The 17039-nt window shown below is 43.6% G+C and overlaps 1 protein-coding gene across 2 annotated transcripts in view; it reads left to right on the forward strand.

Moving 5' to 3' along the window:
- The window catches only part of LONP2 (lon peptidase 2, peroxisomal), a 37068-nt gene extending 21348 nt beyond the window's left edge, over positions 1 to 15720 (forward strand). For both annotated transcript variants that reach the window (XM_059481400.1, XM_059481402.1), the window contains exons 12-15: positions 6254 to 6396; positions 11143 to 11350; positions 12396 to 12586; positions 14231 to 15720. In XM_059481400.1, the coding sequence (XP_059337383.1) occupies positions 6254 to 6396; positions 11143 to 11350; positions 12396 to 12586; positions 14231 to 14452 (764 nt within the window). In that variant the 3' untranslated portion in view covers positions 14453 to 15720. The remainder of the gene's footprint in view (positions 1 to 6253; positions 6397 to 11142; positions 11351 to 12395; positions 12587 to 14230) is intronic.
- The last annotated feature ends 1319 nt before the right edge of the window (positions 15721 to 17039 follow it).

Raw genomic sequence — 17039 nt, forward strand, 5'->3', positions numbered from 1 at the left:
TGGTTTTATTTTGTACTCACACTGTGCTTACACCCTGGTGTGTTTTTGCAGTGTGTCATTTGCTGGGAGTATATGAGAATAGGAGCCTTTTAAAAAATATTTTTATTTTCATTCCGTAGGTTGGAAACAACTAAGTGTTCAAAACAAAGCTTGTAAATATCTCCAGATACTTGCAAGTTGATGCAAATAATGGGACTGGAAGTCTAAATTGATTTCTTTGGCCTTTTTTCCTCCTGTTGATTAGTGGACATTTGTGCAGTTCTGCATCATGATGATGAATTTTTATTTCATATAATGAATGTCTCTGGAAGATTAGTTAATCAAGTTCTCATCCCTTAATAGTTTCATTTAGAATAATTTCTGGAATTTTTTTTCTTTATCTCTCTAAAAATTCCTAGAAGTCATTTTTGCTTCCTGCATTTGTGTGTTGCTGATGTGAGACTGACACTCTGCAGTTAGTGCATTGGTGTGCCTTGAGCTGTGACTAGAAGAGGGCAGATGCAGGCTTGCTTTGCCTGCTGAAACAGAATTTATTCCTGAGCCAGAGCATGGCCAAATCCTCCCATGGTGTTGTGTTTGTTCAGCTGAGTGCCTCTGCCTGGGGTTGTAGTTAGAGTTCAGGACACTAGGTGGTAGAATCACAGGCTTTGCACCATTGCATGGATTCAGTCAGGGTGTTCCCTGCAGGGAGAGCAGCTGTTGTCAGGGCTGTGTGAAGGTGAGGGTTTTGCCCCTGTGTGGCAGTGGGCTCTGGGAAGGGAGGGCACTGCCCTGCACAGCTGGGGGCTCTCTCAGCCTGGGTTCTGCACTTCCAGAAATGCCCCCCTGAAATGCAGGGGCAGCTTGGAGTGCCTCCCTTGCTCCTGTGACTCCTGAGCTTTCTGGAGAGGTTGGTGAGTGCAGGGATGTTGGTCTGTGTCAGTTGTTGAGTGTGCACAGGGAACTGCAGCGTTTTTCAGAGCTCTCTGGGGAGTTGTCCCTGTGCACAGCAGTGCTGGCTGAAATTTCACTGAAACACTGGCTCAGATTTATGGGACACTCCTTGAGTCTTTTGACACTACTAGAAATTCTAGAAGTCACAAAAATATGTGAAACTCTCTTTCCTATTTTAGTGCAACTGCCTTGAGAATACAATGCAGCAACTGTGCACTAAGGCATCAGATCATGATACAGCATTTGAAACCCAGAGTAAAAAACAATTTGTCTAATTCAGACCCAGAGGGAGATTTAGGACAGGTAATATTTCATAACTAAAAGAGATGAAATGAGGATTGTATTTATGTTGAATCCAAGGCTTTAAACGTACTCAAATATTTCCATAACCCAGCAATACAGAGCAGTTTGTTACACTCCTTGTGGATGAAACACTTGGTTTGAAATTAAATGCAAGTTTTACTGTAGTGGTCAATGTGAACTGCCACATGAAATCTGCTGAGCATCAGTCCAGGGTGGAGTGACTGCAGGTACTCAGGTCTGAGCTCTGCTGACCTTACAGAGCTTCCAGCTCTGCAGTGAGGGCCTTTTTCTGAAAATGGCTTGGAATGACTTCTCTGTAGGAAGTCAAAAAGTGTTCTGAGAAGTTTGGCTTCAGTACAAATTAGTTTTTAAAGTGTTATTTTTTCCATGTTAATTTATCTAAATATTCCTGCATGAGCACCTCACCTTCAAGTGTTTCACGTACACATTGTTATTGTAGGTCACTAATGATGGAATGCAATTATTTTGTGGAAAGAGAACTTTTCTGGTGCTGTGGGGAGAAATGCACATAGCATTAAATTTAAGCATGTAAGTAACTGCAAACAGGATTAGGGTCCCAGGAAAATGTTCCCTTCCTAAAGAAACACTTCCTAAAAGTTTGGTGCATAAGATTTAAGTTTGACAGTGGGATGTTGCTTTTAGGGAGCAGTTTCATGTTATGGCTGGCTTTGAATGTGAACTGTTGTCAGCAGAAGCAATCCCATCCTTCTCTACCTAAATGCAGTTTTGGGGGGTTTTTACTTTGGAGGGGCTAAAAGAATTCTGAGTCTGTCTGTTGTGTGCTGAAGCATCTGCTGCTAATTCAGATGAGAAAGAAAGAATGTTGTTATCCTTTTAATTGCCCACAGACTTGAAACCTTGTCCATCATGGTGATGCTCTTTTTTTATATCTCTGTAGCAATTCAGCAAATCAGTGTTGTGTTAAAAACTACTTTAAAATGTTAGGCTTCTCTTTTTCTATCTTGGTCAGTAAGTGTGGCTAGAAATCTTTGGGTTTAAGACTTGTGTTGCCAGTGCTTAATTTAAATCTGTTCTGTGAGGAGATGAGAAATTCCTACATGTTGAGGAGGTTTTAGACTTGTGTATTCTCTCATTTTCATTACATCTGTAGAAGGTAGCAGTCTTATTTTTTTTAAATCTTTGTGCCATGAAATGTCTATTAACATTAAATCTTTAATTACATTTAGTAGTTCATTGTCAGTATGTTTTTTTAGGAGTCCATTTTCTTACAAATCCGTTATTTACATGTGAGACTTTGTTTATTTTGGGAACTTGCAAAGACAGATTCCTGAAGAACATTGTGATCTTTGAGTAGCTGCAGATTCTGCTTGGAAAATTTTACAAACAATCTTTTTTTTGGTTGGTTGTTTTTTGAACTTATTTTTGGTTACTTGGGGAGGGTTATGTGTTGTTTATTTTTAGTATTACAATTTTAAATGGTAAAACAACTCAATACCATGCTGCTTTTGTGTAAGCAGACATGTAACAGCAGAGCAGCAAGTGGTTCCTCCAGTGCACTTTGGAGCTCTGCTGAGGGCACTTTTTGACCTTTCAGTTTATTTTGCCAACTTGTCTCAAACTGTAAGATGATTAAGCTGCTGTCCTAATGAGAAGTTCTGTTTCTGTAAACCTGAATTTAAGTGTCTTGTTTTAGATAAATATGCCATTTAGCTTGTGCTGTGGTTTATGGCTGTTAGTCTGGGGAAGGTAAGGAACACAATTTGTCATTGTTAGTGGAAATCTTAATTACTTTGTCTGCATAGATTCCTCATAGTCAGCACCTGTGTAAAGATGATAAAGGGAGATGGCTTTTTCCTTCAAAGAAAAAGTTAGAGTTTGTAATTACATTTTAGACATCACTGCTTTTACAGAAAATTAGATAGTGACAGAATTTAGTTTAACATTTTTCTAAAAAGTCTGGAGTTTGTTACTGTTACAGATCATAAAATGGGATCTACTCATTAGATCAGATAAAGAAAAGAGTTTGATTCCTTTAATCAGGTGGCCTCAACTTCCCTGATTTGTTTATGAGGAGTTTGACTCTTCTGCTGTAATACAGAGCTAGGTGAAATAAATACATTTGTGTTTGTTAGGCAGTAAAATCTTGGTGTAAAACAAAAGCAGCTGGTTTTAAACTCAGTTTTGGTTTGAAATATGGATTGCATCTCAGATTATCAAATAGAGTTGAAATTGCAGTCTGAATTGCAAGAATAGCATGCAGGGTCAAGCTTCCTAGGCTTGCCAGTATTTATGTCTTTGAATTTATTATGTACAAAAATATCAGTTTAACAAAAGCAGAGAGACATGCTGGAACCACAGGAGGCATCTGACTGGGGCAGTGTTTGCAGCAGAGGAATGGGATTCAGCCATGGAGCAGTGAGTTGGCTGTTGAGTAAGAACTGTTAGATGGGAGTCCTGAATGAAAGCTGAGGTGCTGTCATGTTAATGGTGATGTGCAGTGTTTCCCTTGATGCTCTGTTAAGGCATTAGTGAGAATTGCACAGTCACAAAATTATCTGTGAAAAGGTCTTTATGTACAGGATTAATAACAGGAAAGTTTGGATCTTGTGAAAGGAGACATCCTCATTCATCTGTTCTGAGAATTGCTGCTGCACCACTGACCACCTCTTCATGTTATGGTAAATAGATCAGATCAGTGATTTGTGGTTTTCTCTACTTGTTTGGACTCTTGGATCTTCAGTTACTGTGCATGCATTGATGTGCAGAGGAAGAACCAGAAAGCTCCTTTTCAAACTAAAATTAGAAAGAGTCAAAGAAAGTAAACAACCCATATTTGGATCCAGAATCTGGTGCAGGAGTCCTGAAGCTCAGTGTACACTGCTGTGTAATGCAGACTTCAGCTGTGTGTTGGGTTGGGAACAAAAGTCCTCACTCTGTGTGTGCAGGACAGCCCCAGGCAGGGAGCACTGCCCTGAGAGAGCCACAGAGCCTCAGCAACAGCTGCATTGTCCAAGCATTCTTCATTTCTCTGAGATGTTTCACTAAAATACTGCTCAGGGCTCTTGAGAAATGCGGATAAGCCTCTTGCACCTGGATCAGATCTGTGGGGAGATGATTCCCTGCTTGCATTGTGCCTCTGCTCCCAGTTCCTGGGGACTGTGCAGTGTCAGGCCCTGCCAGGGGCTGCCAGTTCTGGAGCTCAGCCTTGCAAGCAGCTCCTCTGCAGGCTGGGTGAGGCTCTGGCACTCACATGGTTCCTTCCCATTGCAGTTCACTGGCACCACATTTCTCTTCACAGAGAAAAGCAAGGCACAGTTCTTCCCAAGAATATTTCTGGATTTCACATTCTCTGAACCTCAGAGAAAGAAAACACAATTCTTATCTCATTTGCTGTGCCTGTGTTTGTGCCAAAGTAGAATGCAATATGGAGATTGTTTACCCACAGTGATGGTGTTTTGTTTCCTTGGCCTGTCAGGGCCAGGTGTGTGTGTGTGTGAGGACTGTGGGCTGACAGTCACAAGATGCTGTGCAGTGTGTGCAGAGTTGAGTGCTTGGCAGATTCAGTTTAGATGTAATGTAATATAGTATAGAATAATATAGTATAATAAAATAATTAATTAGCCTTCTGATACCAATGGAGTCCTCCTCATCATTCCTCCCTTCCATGGGGCATTCCCTGTGAACACTATAGTTCACTTCTGTATAAAAAGAGAAGACAGAGATTTGAAGGCAATTCTGCTAAGGAAGCCACTGTACAGGTAAGAGATCCACTCCTGCTGTGAGTGAAGGAAGGGAAGAGCCCCTTGCTGAACCCATAACCGTTGCTGTAATTGTTGGTCCCTCCTGGGTGACACTTGAGTATATTGCATTCAGAAGTGTCAGGCTGCTGGGGGTTTATAGCCCTTCCTCAAGAGTATATCATGCCTGGAGGTGTTGCTGAAAATGTCTGGTAATTGGACCTTGGAGGAATTTTTTGCTGCTGCTGGTTATTGAGCATGGCACCTTAGCAATATCTCCTTCAACAAAGGAAAGAACAGAGCCCTCTGTGTGTGCAGTATTTCAAGACAAAAGCCACAGGCTGTTACACCAAAATGGAGATTTTTCACTGCACAAGGCCTGTAGGTGTTGTGTTCTGAGCTGGTGTTGAACAGACAGGAGATGTCAGTTTTGTGAGTTAAGCAGGTGGAAGGTGTCCCTGTGTGTGGTGGGGACTTGGGCTGATGATCTCTAGGGGTCCCTTCCAACCCAAACCCTTCTATGACTGAGAAAGCCTTAAAAGTCCTAGGAGACAAAAACCAATGTGGGAAATGTCACATCAGAGCCTGTGCTGCAGGGGCTGCCCTGCAGGGGCTCTGTGCTGGGGCACAGCTGGAAACACTCAGGAAAGGGCAGGAGTTCCTGCCCTGTCAGAGCTGCCCCCAGAACTGTTCAGCTGCACATTCTCTGTTACACCACCCTGCACCTGATCCCTCCTGCAGGAATTAACCCTTCCCTGTGAGGGTGGGCAGGCCCTGCCCAGGCTCCCAGAGAGGCTGAGGCTGCCCCATCCCTTGGAAGTGTCCAAGGCCAGCTTGGACAGGGCTCTGAGCATCCTGGCATGGTGGAAGGTGCCCTGCAAGACCCTAAAGCAAGATCAGCTTTAAGGTCCTTTACAGCCCAAACTGTTGTGATTCTGTGAAATACTGCTTTTCTGCACAAATCTACTGAAAAATGTAAGGTCTTAAATGAGCCTAATGTGTTTTGCTATTTGAATTAGTTTAAAATGCACTTAAGCTGATGAGTTGCATCTCTGTCAGTGCTCTAGATTTAATTTTATCTTTGATGAACACTTAGAACATATTTAGGCTTAATAATTACATTTCATGCTATATTATCTTTAATTTGACAAGGTTTTGTGAGAGATGGTTTGAGCACATTTTCCTGAACTTACTGAGCATTTCATTGCGTGTTTTATTTTTCTCTGTCACCATTTTTAAAAAATTCCTCTGTCTAGGAAAGACTATTACAAATGCTAAATTAGATTTTCTTCCCTTAGATTGCAAAGAACATGTCACAGAAGATGCCAAACCAGAATCCATCAGTGACACAGCTGACCTGGCTCTGCCACCTGAAATGCCAATTTTAATTGATTTCCATGCTCTGAAGGATATCCTGGGGCCCCCCATGTATGACATGGAGGTAACATGCTCATTTGTTTCTGTTTGATGCTGTTTGTGGCTGATAGGATTATTGCTGCTGACTGAGTCTGTACAATGGTAATAACTTCAAAATATGTCAATAACAGCACTGTGTTTCTTTATGTTGCACAAAGTGTGTTTTCACCTAAAGCTTTTCTTTTAATTCAGGGTACATAAATGACATAATGCCCTGACTTTTCTGTTAGCAAAGGTTCCTGCAGCAGTGCTGAAGAATGTGGTAGTGTTGTTTCAGTTTGAAACAATTTTGCTTTTGTGTGGGGGATGTTTTGTGGTCTTGGGAAAGAAGCCAAAAGTAGAGCCCAGGAATCCTGTCTCTGCAGCAGCTGTGCTAAGGACTGTTCCTCATACCTCCTTAAAGCCAGGCAGCATTTTTGGGTATTAAAACCACTTCAGTTTGCACCAGAAGTTCTCAGACATTCTTTAGGTTAATGTGACTTTTAGCTATTAAAATGTTTTATGATCAGTCAGGCACCCAGCTCTGCTCCTCAATAGGCATATTTCACATTTTTTGCTTTCCCCCATCTGTATTTTGCTCCTTTCTCTGGAAATGCCATCAGTTAAAGTAGTTTGTTAGTTTGGGATTCTCATTTCAGTGACAGTGACACTGACAGTTATTCTCTGTTCCTGAGAACTTTCCTCTTACAAGTATTTTCTCCTAAATCAGAGGACCAGACTTCCAGTGGGACTTAAAGAACAAAAAGGGGGCAAGGTGATTGGGATAGCAGGAGAAAGTGAATGATGGTTAAGGAATGGATCAGCTTTTAGACCTGAACTGATTCTTTTGGATATGAAGATTTTATCATGGCAGAGATTGTTAAGGAAGAGGCAGAAATGAGGAGGCAGACTGGCAGGAGGCAGTGCCACTGGGTGTGCCAGATGTGGTGGCAGCATGGGACAGTGGCAGGGAGGATAAATGACCAAGGGGCCTGGTGCCTCTGGGCTGAGGGCATTCCCAGGGGTTCTTTGGTGATCTGGTTTTTTACTTTCAGAAATTAGAAGAATTTACTCTTTAGGCAAATGACTGAATGGTCAGCAGCTTACATTTGTTCTTTCCAACTCTCAGAAGCCTCTGTACCCTGCAGGAAGATGACACAAATGTAGGAATTCAGTGCTAATATGGGACTTTTCTTAGGTGTCCCACCTGGTGTCACTTTTGTTTCTGGAGTTGATCATTCATTTAAATTTGGTAGTGTGGTTGTGTTGGAAAAGAATTTCTGCTATTTTGTCTTTTCTGTAGGATTAAGTAATTAAAGTGTGGTTCTTAATTTCAAGTGTACAAACACAGGAGTGCTAGCTGGGAGTTATCTTTGGTGGGTTTTTGTTTATTTCTTGTGGGATCCACAATAGATGCCATAAATTTGCAGATAAGCATTTCATGGATCTGCTGGCCTCTAAACTGAAATAAGATTGGTTGAAGCTTGTGACTTCTGTTTCAAAAGGTTTTTTTAACATTTCCATATTCAGAAGGCAAATTTAGTGCATAAATAGAAGAAGAAGAGAATCCACACAGATCAGTTCCCCAAGCCCAGGACTTCTTTTCATGTACTATTTGCTGTGTTGACTGAGTGAATATTTTTCAGTACACACTTTGGTTTTTTCCATGTAAATTGCTCAATAACAACATAACTCCTATTTTAAGGAATTTTCCCAGCTAATGTGTTACTCCTTAGAATTTTCTCAAGTCCCCCCAAGGATCTTTGGAGGAGCAGAGTTTCTGCTCTGAGCTTGGCTGCTCTGTAGGGTCAGGCTGGGTCTCCTCTCTGGGTCTGGCCTGAGAGCTTCACCCTGGGCCTGCATTTTGCCATTTCTCAGCAGCTGAAACAAAGACACAATGAGGCAGCCACTGTGTCAGTACCTGCATGAGGCTGAGCAAATGGAACTGAAAACATGACATGACTTCATTGATCTGTTGTCCTCCAGGGAATTCCTGAGCCAGGGATTCATCTTTCACCTTTCCAGGGCATTGCTTGGCTCTTGTCTGCACAGCTCTCCCAGCAGGAAGATGGGACAGAATATTCAGCTCCTGCTTGCTGGATTAATTCATTTATCACAAATAAATAATCTTATGTGTCTCCCTACAGAACAAATGTTGGAATTAATCACATAGTGAGGCTTTGAAAGAATAATGTCATCAGTTTAAAGTGCAGAAGATTTAATGAAATGTTTCAGCACAGCACACTTTGGGGGGAAAGGGTTTCTGAAATATCCAGTGGGTTTATAACAAACTATTTGTATTTTTGGCTTGGATTTTAGTTGATGTATGAGGAAATTTTTTAGCTTTTTTTTTTTTTTTTCTTTCAAGCCTTAATTCTGCTTGAGTAACAAAGGTTGTTGGCACCACAGGAAGGCCCATCAGGATTGGTTTATATCCCCATAACTTGAGTGAAGTTGAAGGGACAGAAGCTGCAGGTCAGGGAGGTGGCCTGTTCTAGGAAATGGAAGTGCAGATGCCATAAAAGAATGGCTCTGTTTCAAGGGCCATGCACAATCTAATCAGGGAAAAACAGCAGGATGTCTTTCAGGAGCAAAACCTGTCCAAAGTACAGGTTTAGATTGGCATATTTGTCTTAGAACTGTCAGTCTTGTGGTGATATTTCTGGGAAATCCTCCTCCCTCAGAGGGAAGCCACTGTTAATGTGCTTTGCCAGCAGTGATTTGCCAGGGAATGAATCAGAGGAGAAGAAAAAACGTTGGTACAGTCGGGCTGGGAGAACCTGTGGAAGGAGAACAAATGTGCTCAAGGCCAGCAAGTGACTGAACTGGTTCTCATCTCCCATTGGGAATCAGGGACTTCCCAGCTTCTGTCCATTGCCCTGACTTGGTGTAGCTCCAAAACTGCAGCTGATAGCCTGAAATACTCCAAAATAAATCACTGTGCTGAATGTTAAGACTTAAATTTTGCAGTATCCAGGCAGCTAAAATGCATCTGACAGTATGTTCATGTACTCAGGGTACAGCTGGGTTGGTCTCATCTACAAACATTTTCAGATCTCAAGACTCCATTGCTCAGTGGCATCTTCATCACCTGACAGACATCAGCAGCCATCAGCTGATTCAAATGGTCATTTTTAATTTAGCTGATTAGAAAGTGTAAGAAAGGGTTTATTCTAATTTAAATTCATCTGACTTAGGGTGAGAAGAAATTATTCAGAGGTGCCAGGAGTGATTCAGTCTTGTGGGTCTCTCATGTGGTCCAGGGTGCTTTCCCCTGAGTGTTGGGGTTCTGTGGCTCTGGCTGTGTGTGGGGGTTTCCAGGGGGCTTTTCTGCAGCCACATCTCCAGGCTGCCAGGGCATTTGCCACGTGTGCCTGTCAGCAGGCTCAGAAAGGCTCAGCTTGCAGCAGGGGTGCTCCAGTCTCTCTCCAGGACAGCAGGAGGGGTTGCTTGGCTTTGGAGGCACCGGTAATGCACGGAACAATGGTCCAAAGGTGATCAACACCTACTGCACAGGCAGTTTCTCTTAGCAGATCTCAACTGACCTGTGAAAGGAGGAGGAGGGACCTGCCTAGTCTGAGGATAGAGGAGGGAGCCTGTGCTGAGTCTGTTAGAACCATTTGGGTTTAATTTGTTCTTCCATTTGCTGTGTTCTGCCCCTGAGCTCTCAAAGTCTCTAAACTGTTGCCAGTTGATGCAGAGCACAGTCTAAAAGAACTGAAACAAAACCCCCAGATCAATAAACCTTGTTGCTGGCTGCTTTGGGCTGAGAGAGGCTGTGGACAGTTGATTGTGTTCATCTCACCTTGAATGGTTTGCCAGAATAGCAGTGTGCAGTGCAAAGGGGAATGTTCCAGCCTTGTTGGACTGCAGTGTGACCAGGATGAGCTGACTTTGTTAACCTGAGCTACTGAGCAGTGACTGCAATAATCAGAGTTAATCACTGTAACTAATAACACACAGGGAATGGATAAAGGTACTGATGTTAGCAGGGATGAAAAAGCTTGGTGAGGTATTTTGATACCATAGCAGTGAAACACACAGTTCTAATGCTAGGAAAAGAAAGAGCCTTCTTAGTCAAATGATGCTAATGGAAGCAAAGGGCAGGGTGCTGCTGCCAGTGCTCAGGTAAGGAGAGCCCAGGGGAGGAGGAGGAGGGGCTGTGTGGGTTCCTTGCCTGTGGCTGCCAGTGGAGCTGCTGATTGATTGCTTGGCTGCTGTAACCCCTAAAGGGCTCTGTCAGGTGTCCCCTCACCTGGCCTGGGAACACAGTCACAGTTCTCCTGTTCCAAAGTGTTTGTAAAAGTCTGCAGGGAACAAATCAGGGGCTTGGCTGGCCACAGCTCAGTCAGTGCCACCACCTTCAAAAGGGCTTGTGGGGAACACAGGGGAGCAAAAGTGGCTTTGTCACAGGAGTAACAGGGCAAACACACTCCAGCAGATGGGTTAAGTCACATAAACATTGTCAGGATTGACTGAATACTTGAAGTCCTTTGAGGAAAAAGATTCTTAGGGTGTTTTGGGGGGGCAGGGAAAGTTTCAAGAATGACACACCTAGATGTTTGCCATGACCTTAAGCTAAGCTGCCACATACAGCTCCTCTTGTGTAATTACTGTTTACACATATCCAGAACTACTGCTGCATTAAATAATAAATTAAAATATAACAGACCAGACACTTGGCTTAACTTCAGTGTTTTGATGGGCACAGTTGTTTCAAAGCCAACTATTGAATTGTTTTTGCAATTTTTTTATGGCCGTTTCCTAAACTGCTTCCCGTGTTTCCCTTCAGGTGTCTGAGCGCCTGAACCAGCCCGGGGTGGCCATAGGGCTGGCCTGGACGCCCCTGGGAGGGGAGATCATGTTTGTGGAGGCCAGCAGGATGGAAGGGGAGGGGCAGCTGACGCTCACCGGGCAGCTGGGGGACGTCATGAAGGAGTCGGCTCACCTGGCCATCAGCTGGCTGCGCAGCAACGCCAAGAGATACCAGCTCACCAACGGTGAGGGACAGGGACCTGCTGTGCCACCTGCCCTGTCACCCTGGGCTGGGCACAGGGACAGAGAAAGGGTTCCAGCCAGCAGTGCTGCCCTGCAGATGACATCAGCCCCACAGGGCCTTTGTGTTGTTCTTTCCCAGCTGCTGCCAAGCCAAGGTGGCTGTGCCCTGGCAGAACATGAGCTGTGTCTCCCTGCCCAGCCTGGAATGCTGTGGGCAGCCGCAGTGCCACGGTGCTTCTCCTTGCTTGTGGCAGACACTGCCTGTGACTCATTTTTACACTGAAGCTTTCCAGCAGGATTATCATGATGGAGACAGATATGGAAGTCTGTAGCTTTTCTCTGACAGGTTCTGTTAAAAGGTTTTTTAGTCTAAGTTTTAGTATTTTGAGAGTGTTGGGTTTGTATGGCAGCTGTGGAACTGCAGTGCAATAGGACAAGAACATTTTAACTATTTTTTGTCTGAACTTCCCAGAACTTGTAGAAAAGTGCTTTCTAGATTGATCATCTGCTGATCAGGCAAATAATTGACCAGTATCTTCCACTATTTGTGTAAGTTAGATAGATTAAAAACCAAAATGTAATTAATGTATGAAATGCTGCAGGGATTACCTGTGTGCATGTTTACCTTTATTGTTTACACTCCATGTACTCCATCACAGGTGAAAGGACATAAATAAGAGTTCCACTTGATTATAAATGTGAGTTTCTGTGAAGTGTTCTCTGAACATTGACATTGATGGTTTGGGACATAAAAATTCTATGTGGAAATTCCTTGGTTTCCACATTAATCCCTATTCTCAATTTCCAAATGCATGCAAATGCCAAGCTTATTGGTTATCATGTTACAGTTTTTTCTAGGAATCTGGATGTAGGAAAGCTCATTGGGATTTCTTTGTTGTTTTTTCCTGCAATATTGTGTTGTTTTTTTCAGCCTACTGTTAGTAAATAGTGCCAAGGCTTTTAGTTCTTGGTGGGCTTTTAGAATAAAGACCAGGAACAAAATGGGTTTAGATTTTTAACATTCAAACCATTCTTTTTTTCCTTAAGCTTCTGGAAGTTTTGATCTCCTTGACAACACTGACATCCATCTGCACTTCCCAGCTGGAGCTGTCACAAAAGATGGACCATCTGCTGGTGTTACCATAGTAACCTGCCTTGCTTCACTCTTCAGTGGGCGGCTGGTGTGCTCAGATGTAGCCATGACAGGAGAAATTACACTGAGAGGCCTCGTTCTTCCAGTAAGCATCATTGGAGAAAAGAGCTAAGTTCTATTCATGCTCCCTATTTTGGGTATAAAATCTGTTTATAGCCACTCAGAAAAGCGTGGATCCAGAGCCTTGCTGGATCATTCCTTTGCAGCAATGTGGTCTCTGCTGGTGCAGTTGGAGGAGGCCAGGCTGCTGCAGGACTGCCCCACTCCTGCTTTGCCTTTCAAGCTAAAGCCAGCCTTGGTCTGGCTTTTTGGGAACATATATTAAATGTCTACTTAGAAAGGAAACCTCAAAGTCTTAAAATGCAAGGTGGCTCTGCAGTTTCTAAATGTGCTTCCTCAGACTGTTGGTTCTGGTGTCTTTGAAAAGTTGTGACTTAGAGCTCTCACAGTGACTGCATACAGGTTACTCCTGAATCCATGGAGCTGCTTTTAGGTTTCTCTTGAATGTTGATCCTTGGGTGTAGCTGAGCCAGATGGGGTTTCCATAAAGCTTTGTCAAAGCATGAAGGCAGAGAAGGCATTCAGACAAACAGAGTTCAGTTCAAAGTGTCAGTGGGGCCTGGCATGGGGGCTGAAGCCAATATGGGAGTTACCATCTCTCCAAATGATGGAGAGGAGGAGGATGAAGCTGGAAATCAGGGGCAGGCTTTTGTTTCCTGCAGAGGAGACAGAAGCAGAGGTGCCATGGCAGGCCTGGGAGGCTGTGGGGACAGAGTGACAGGACAGGCCATTGTCCAGGGGTCTGGAGCACGCTGCAGTGACAGGTGGGAGCCAGCTTAGCCCTGCAGCCACCCTGTCCTGACTGTGCCTGCTGCTAAAGCTGTGTGCAGAGATAAGGGACCTGTAAATATTAACCCACATTCTCCTCCTTCCCCAAGGCAGTCTGCAATCTTGCTGTTCCCAGTGACTGAGGTGCCAGGGCTGTGCCAGGGGCTGCCTGGAGCTCTGGGGTCACGTGAGGATCCTGGGTCACCTCTGCCCCTGTCACAGCCGCCAGGCTTTGCCCTTTGTACTGCAATACAGGCCCTTCCTCTCTCTAAAGCCTTGTAAAATTACAAGTTTCTGCTCTAAGATGGTCTTTAGGAATAGGAAGGAGTTTGGGGGAAGAAGCCACAGCTGTAAGAAAAATGTAATTTAACCCCTGTTTGCATCTCATTAGCAACTCAACCAGGAGGCTCAGTGGAGCCTCTCCACTCCTGAACACAGGTTTGCTTTGCTGTGCATATTTTGTTGTACAGCTCAAGTTATTTTTCATGGGACATTGCTGCCTTAGGACTCTTTTCCCTCTAAATCTAACACTGCCTTTATCTGAAAAACCTTCTGTTCTAATGAAGGTGCTGGATTTCAGCACGTGATATTAAAAAAAACAGAGTGAACCCCACTTTTGTTATAGAAATTCCTGAAAAGCAATATTGATTCTCTCATACCTCACTCCTAAATATATTTTTCTCTGGTTATTAGCTGATACAGAAAGAATACTGTAGCATATTAACATACTTCCCTCATTAAGCACATGACGAGCTACAACTCTGACTGCATTTTAATTGCTTTCCTAAATGACTGAGGGAGGCAGAACCTTTCCTCAAAATTTAACTCCTGATGTGCTGCTACAATAATTATTTTATTCAATTAGTTCAGTTTTTACACATCTGTCTCTTCTCCTCCTTAGGTGGGGGGCATCAAAGACAAAGTGCTGGCAGCGCACCGCGCTGGCCTGAAGAGAATTATCCTCCCGCAGAGGAACGAGAAGGACCTGGAGGAGATCGCGGCGCCCGTGCGGCAGGAGCTGAGCTTCGTGCTGGCCTCCTGCCTGGACCAGGTGCTCAACGCCGCCTTCGACGGCGGCTTCGCGGTCAAGGCCAGCCTGGAGCACCTCAACTCCAAACTCTAGGCAGCCAGGCTGGGGGCACTGCTCTCTCCAGTTCCACAGTCCTTGATCTCTTTCAGCTACATTTAGGTATCAGGTACAACTATGAGCTAAATGGCTTTGAATGGGGGTGTCGGTGCCATCAAAAGGGAGATGCTGCTGCAGTTATGAACCTGGAATTGCACTTTAGGGGCATTTGCTGCTTTTTATCAGCAAAGAATCTTGAATCTCATTTCCTGATGGATTTGAGCGTGAGAAAGAATTCCTTAGCCTGTCTGGCACCTAGGTGTGTACATGGCAGCAGCTGGTCACATCCTTAAAGAGGGAATAATGTGCAGCAGGAGGGGGGTCATAGGTGGGGTTGTTACAAAAAGCAAACTGATTTAGTGCAGGTTTACTTATCTACAAAATATCTGTAATAATAATGAATAATGATGTGCTAAGGAGCAGCAGTATCTGGGGAAAATAAGGTTTTTGAAATCTAAAAAAAATATGCTTGACGCATCTGAAGAGAAGCACTGTGGCCTAATAAATGAAGCTAGGAAGTTCTTTTAGCACTTGGTTCTAGTTTGTTCTATTTTTCAAATCCAGGAAGCAATGCCGGAACTGAAGTGTAGGAATTGTTGTGTAGAAAGGGAGAGAACACATCAGTTCCATCTGCACAGCTGGCCCTGCAGCAGCAGCAGCAGCAGCGGGGGGTGGAGTGTGCATGAGGCCTTAATGAAAACCCAGGAATGTTGGAGGGGCACAGTGCATGTCCTTCATTCCTACCCACCACAAAGCCACTTGGTTCTGGGATCCCCATGCTTGGAGGTTCACCTATGGAAATTAAATCCATTTGAACAATGCCAAGAAAATTCTGAATCTTTATTCAGTGTAATTAAGGTTCAAGAAGTCTGGCAGCCTCCCTGTCCTGTGATAGCTTTGTCTCTTATCTCCCCTTGAACCTCAGTGAGGAATGTGCTTCAGTGAGTGATTCTTTATTCCAAGGGCAGCCCCACAAGCAAATCCTGGGTGTTGTTACATCCTTCTCTTGCTCACTGGTTCTGAAACAACCCCCAAAGTGCTTATGAAACACAAGCTGTACCAGTCACAACAGCCTATTCTAGAAGCTGCCTAAAAATCAAAAGTAAAGAGTTTGCTTTGCTTTCATTTTTGTAGATAACAAAGCTGATTTACCTGGAATAGAACAGCACTGATTGAAATCAATTCAGTGGGAATTTCAACACCTATTTTACAAGATTTTACAACTTTGACAAAAGACCTAATCTAATAAAATGATAAAAATAAAACCTGCTTCTGTGTCAGTATTTTAAGAGCTGCACTCTTAGTCACTCACAAGTAAGTTCTGAGACTACAGCCAACAGCCCCAGCCTCAGAACATGTTCTGCCTCATGAGAAATGTGCAGGGAAGAAGTGCAAAGACATTTTCCCCTGGGTAAAACCCCAGCCTGGTAACTCTGTGCTGCTGCTTTGTTTTTGATCAAACCAGGAGGGAAAAATCCTTTACCAAACAGATGGAGAAACAATCCTGCACTGCTCTGCACTGTGAGAGCAATGACATGCTTGGAATTCCAACACAGTCTGTTTACACATGGACAAAACAAATCTGCATTTTTTTAGAAGAGAATAAGGACAACAAAAAAAAAAGTTTCCAGCATGGTCAACAGGGAGCTGCTCCCCAGAAAGTTAAAGGATGACTTTCAGTCTGACACATCACCCCAATTCCTAAGCCTCATCCCCATGGACTCCACCTGAAGGTGAGGGGTGTAATGGCACCCTGAGGACAATGCCAGGCATTCAGTGCCAGCTCTTCCTGTCCCTGCTGCCAGAGCTGGGGAGGTTCTGTTACTGAGCTGAGATTCCTTTGAGCCAACATAAGCATGACCCATTACAGCAGCCACTACAGCCACACTTTGGTGCCTTTTGTTTTGCTTCCACTGAGCACAGTAATTCCGTGCAGCAGTGAGCCACAGCAGTGCAGAGTGAAGGGATGCCAATACTCTGGGGAGTATCTGCTTAGGAACAGTTAGATGGAGCAGAGATTCAACTTGTGTCCCTCAGAAAAATACCCCAAAACAGCTGAAGCTTATCAAAGTCCTTCCCTCTATCCACACTGTAAACTGCTACAGACAGTAACAATCCCACTGCAACACTTCCTGCTTTAATCACAGCAGCTTGGAAAAGATTCTGGGTAAAACAACAGGACAGGCAGCAATACAAAACCATTCACCTGCTTTAATTTTAAACCACTACTGCAAACAAGAACTAGCAGGAACTGTCACAACAGAATCAAAACATTTACATCCACATTTGTCAAACATTTTAAGGCCTTTTTTTTCCAAAAGGGCAATGAAAAACCATGGAGGTAGTGCTAGCAGACAAATGCAAGATTTACTGTGTTTCATCTTTTAGAGACAAATTTGAATACTCCTCCCAATACAGCAAAGAAAAACAGCACTTTCTAAAATAAACAGCTAATGTTAAGACAATGCCAGGCTTTAATACACCATTTATTTTAGATAAGGTAGTAAACTGTACAGACTTCTAGTATGGTTTCTTTTTTTCATATATAACAGTGTAGTTGACTTACCAGATCCTCACTCTTTAG

Source organism: Ammospiza nelsoni, chromosome 13, assembly GCF_027579445.1.
Source record: "Ammospiza nelsoni isolate bAmmNel1 chromosome 13, bAmmNel1.pri, whole genome shotgun sequence".
Classification (NCBI taxonomy): Eukaryota; Metazoa; Chordata; class Aves; order Passeriformes; family Passerellidae; genus Ammospiza; species Ammospiza nelsoni.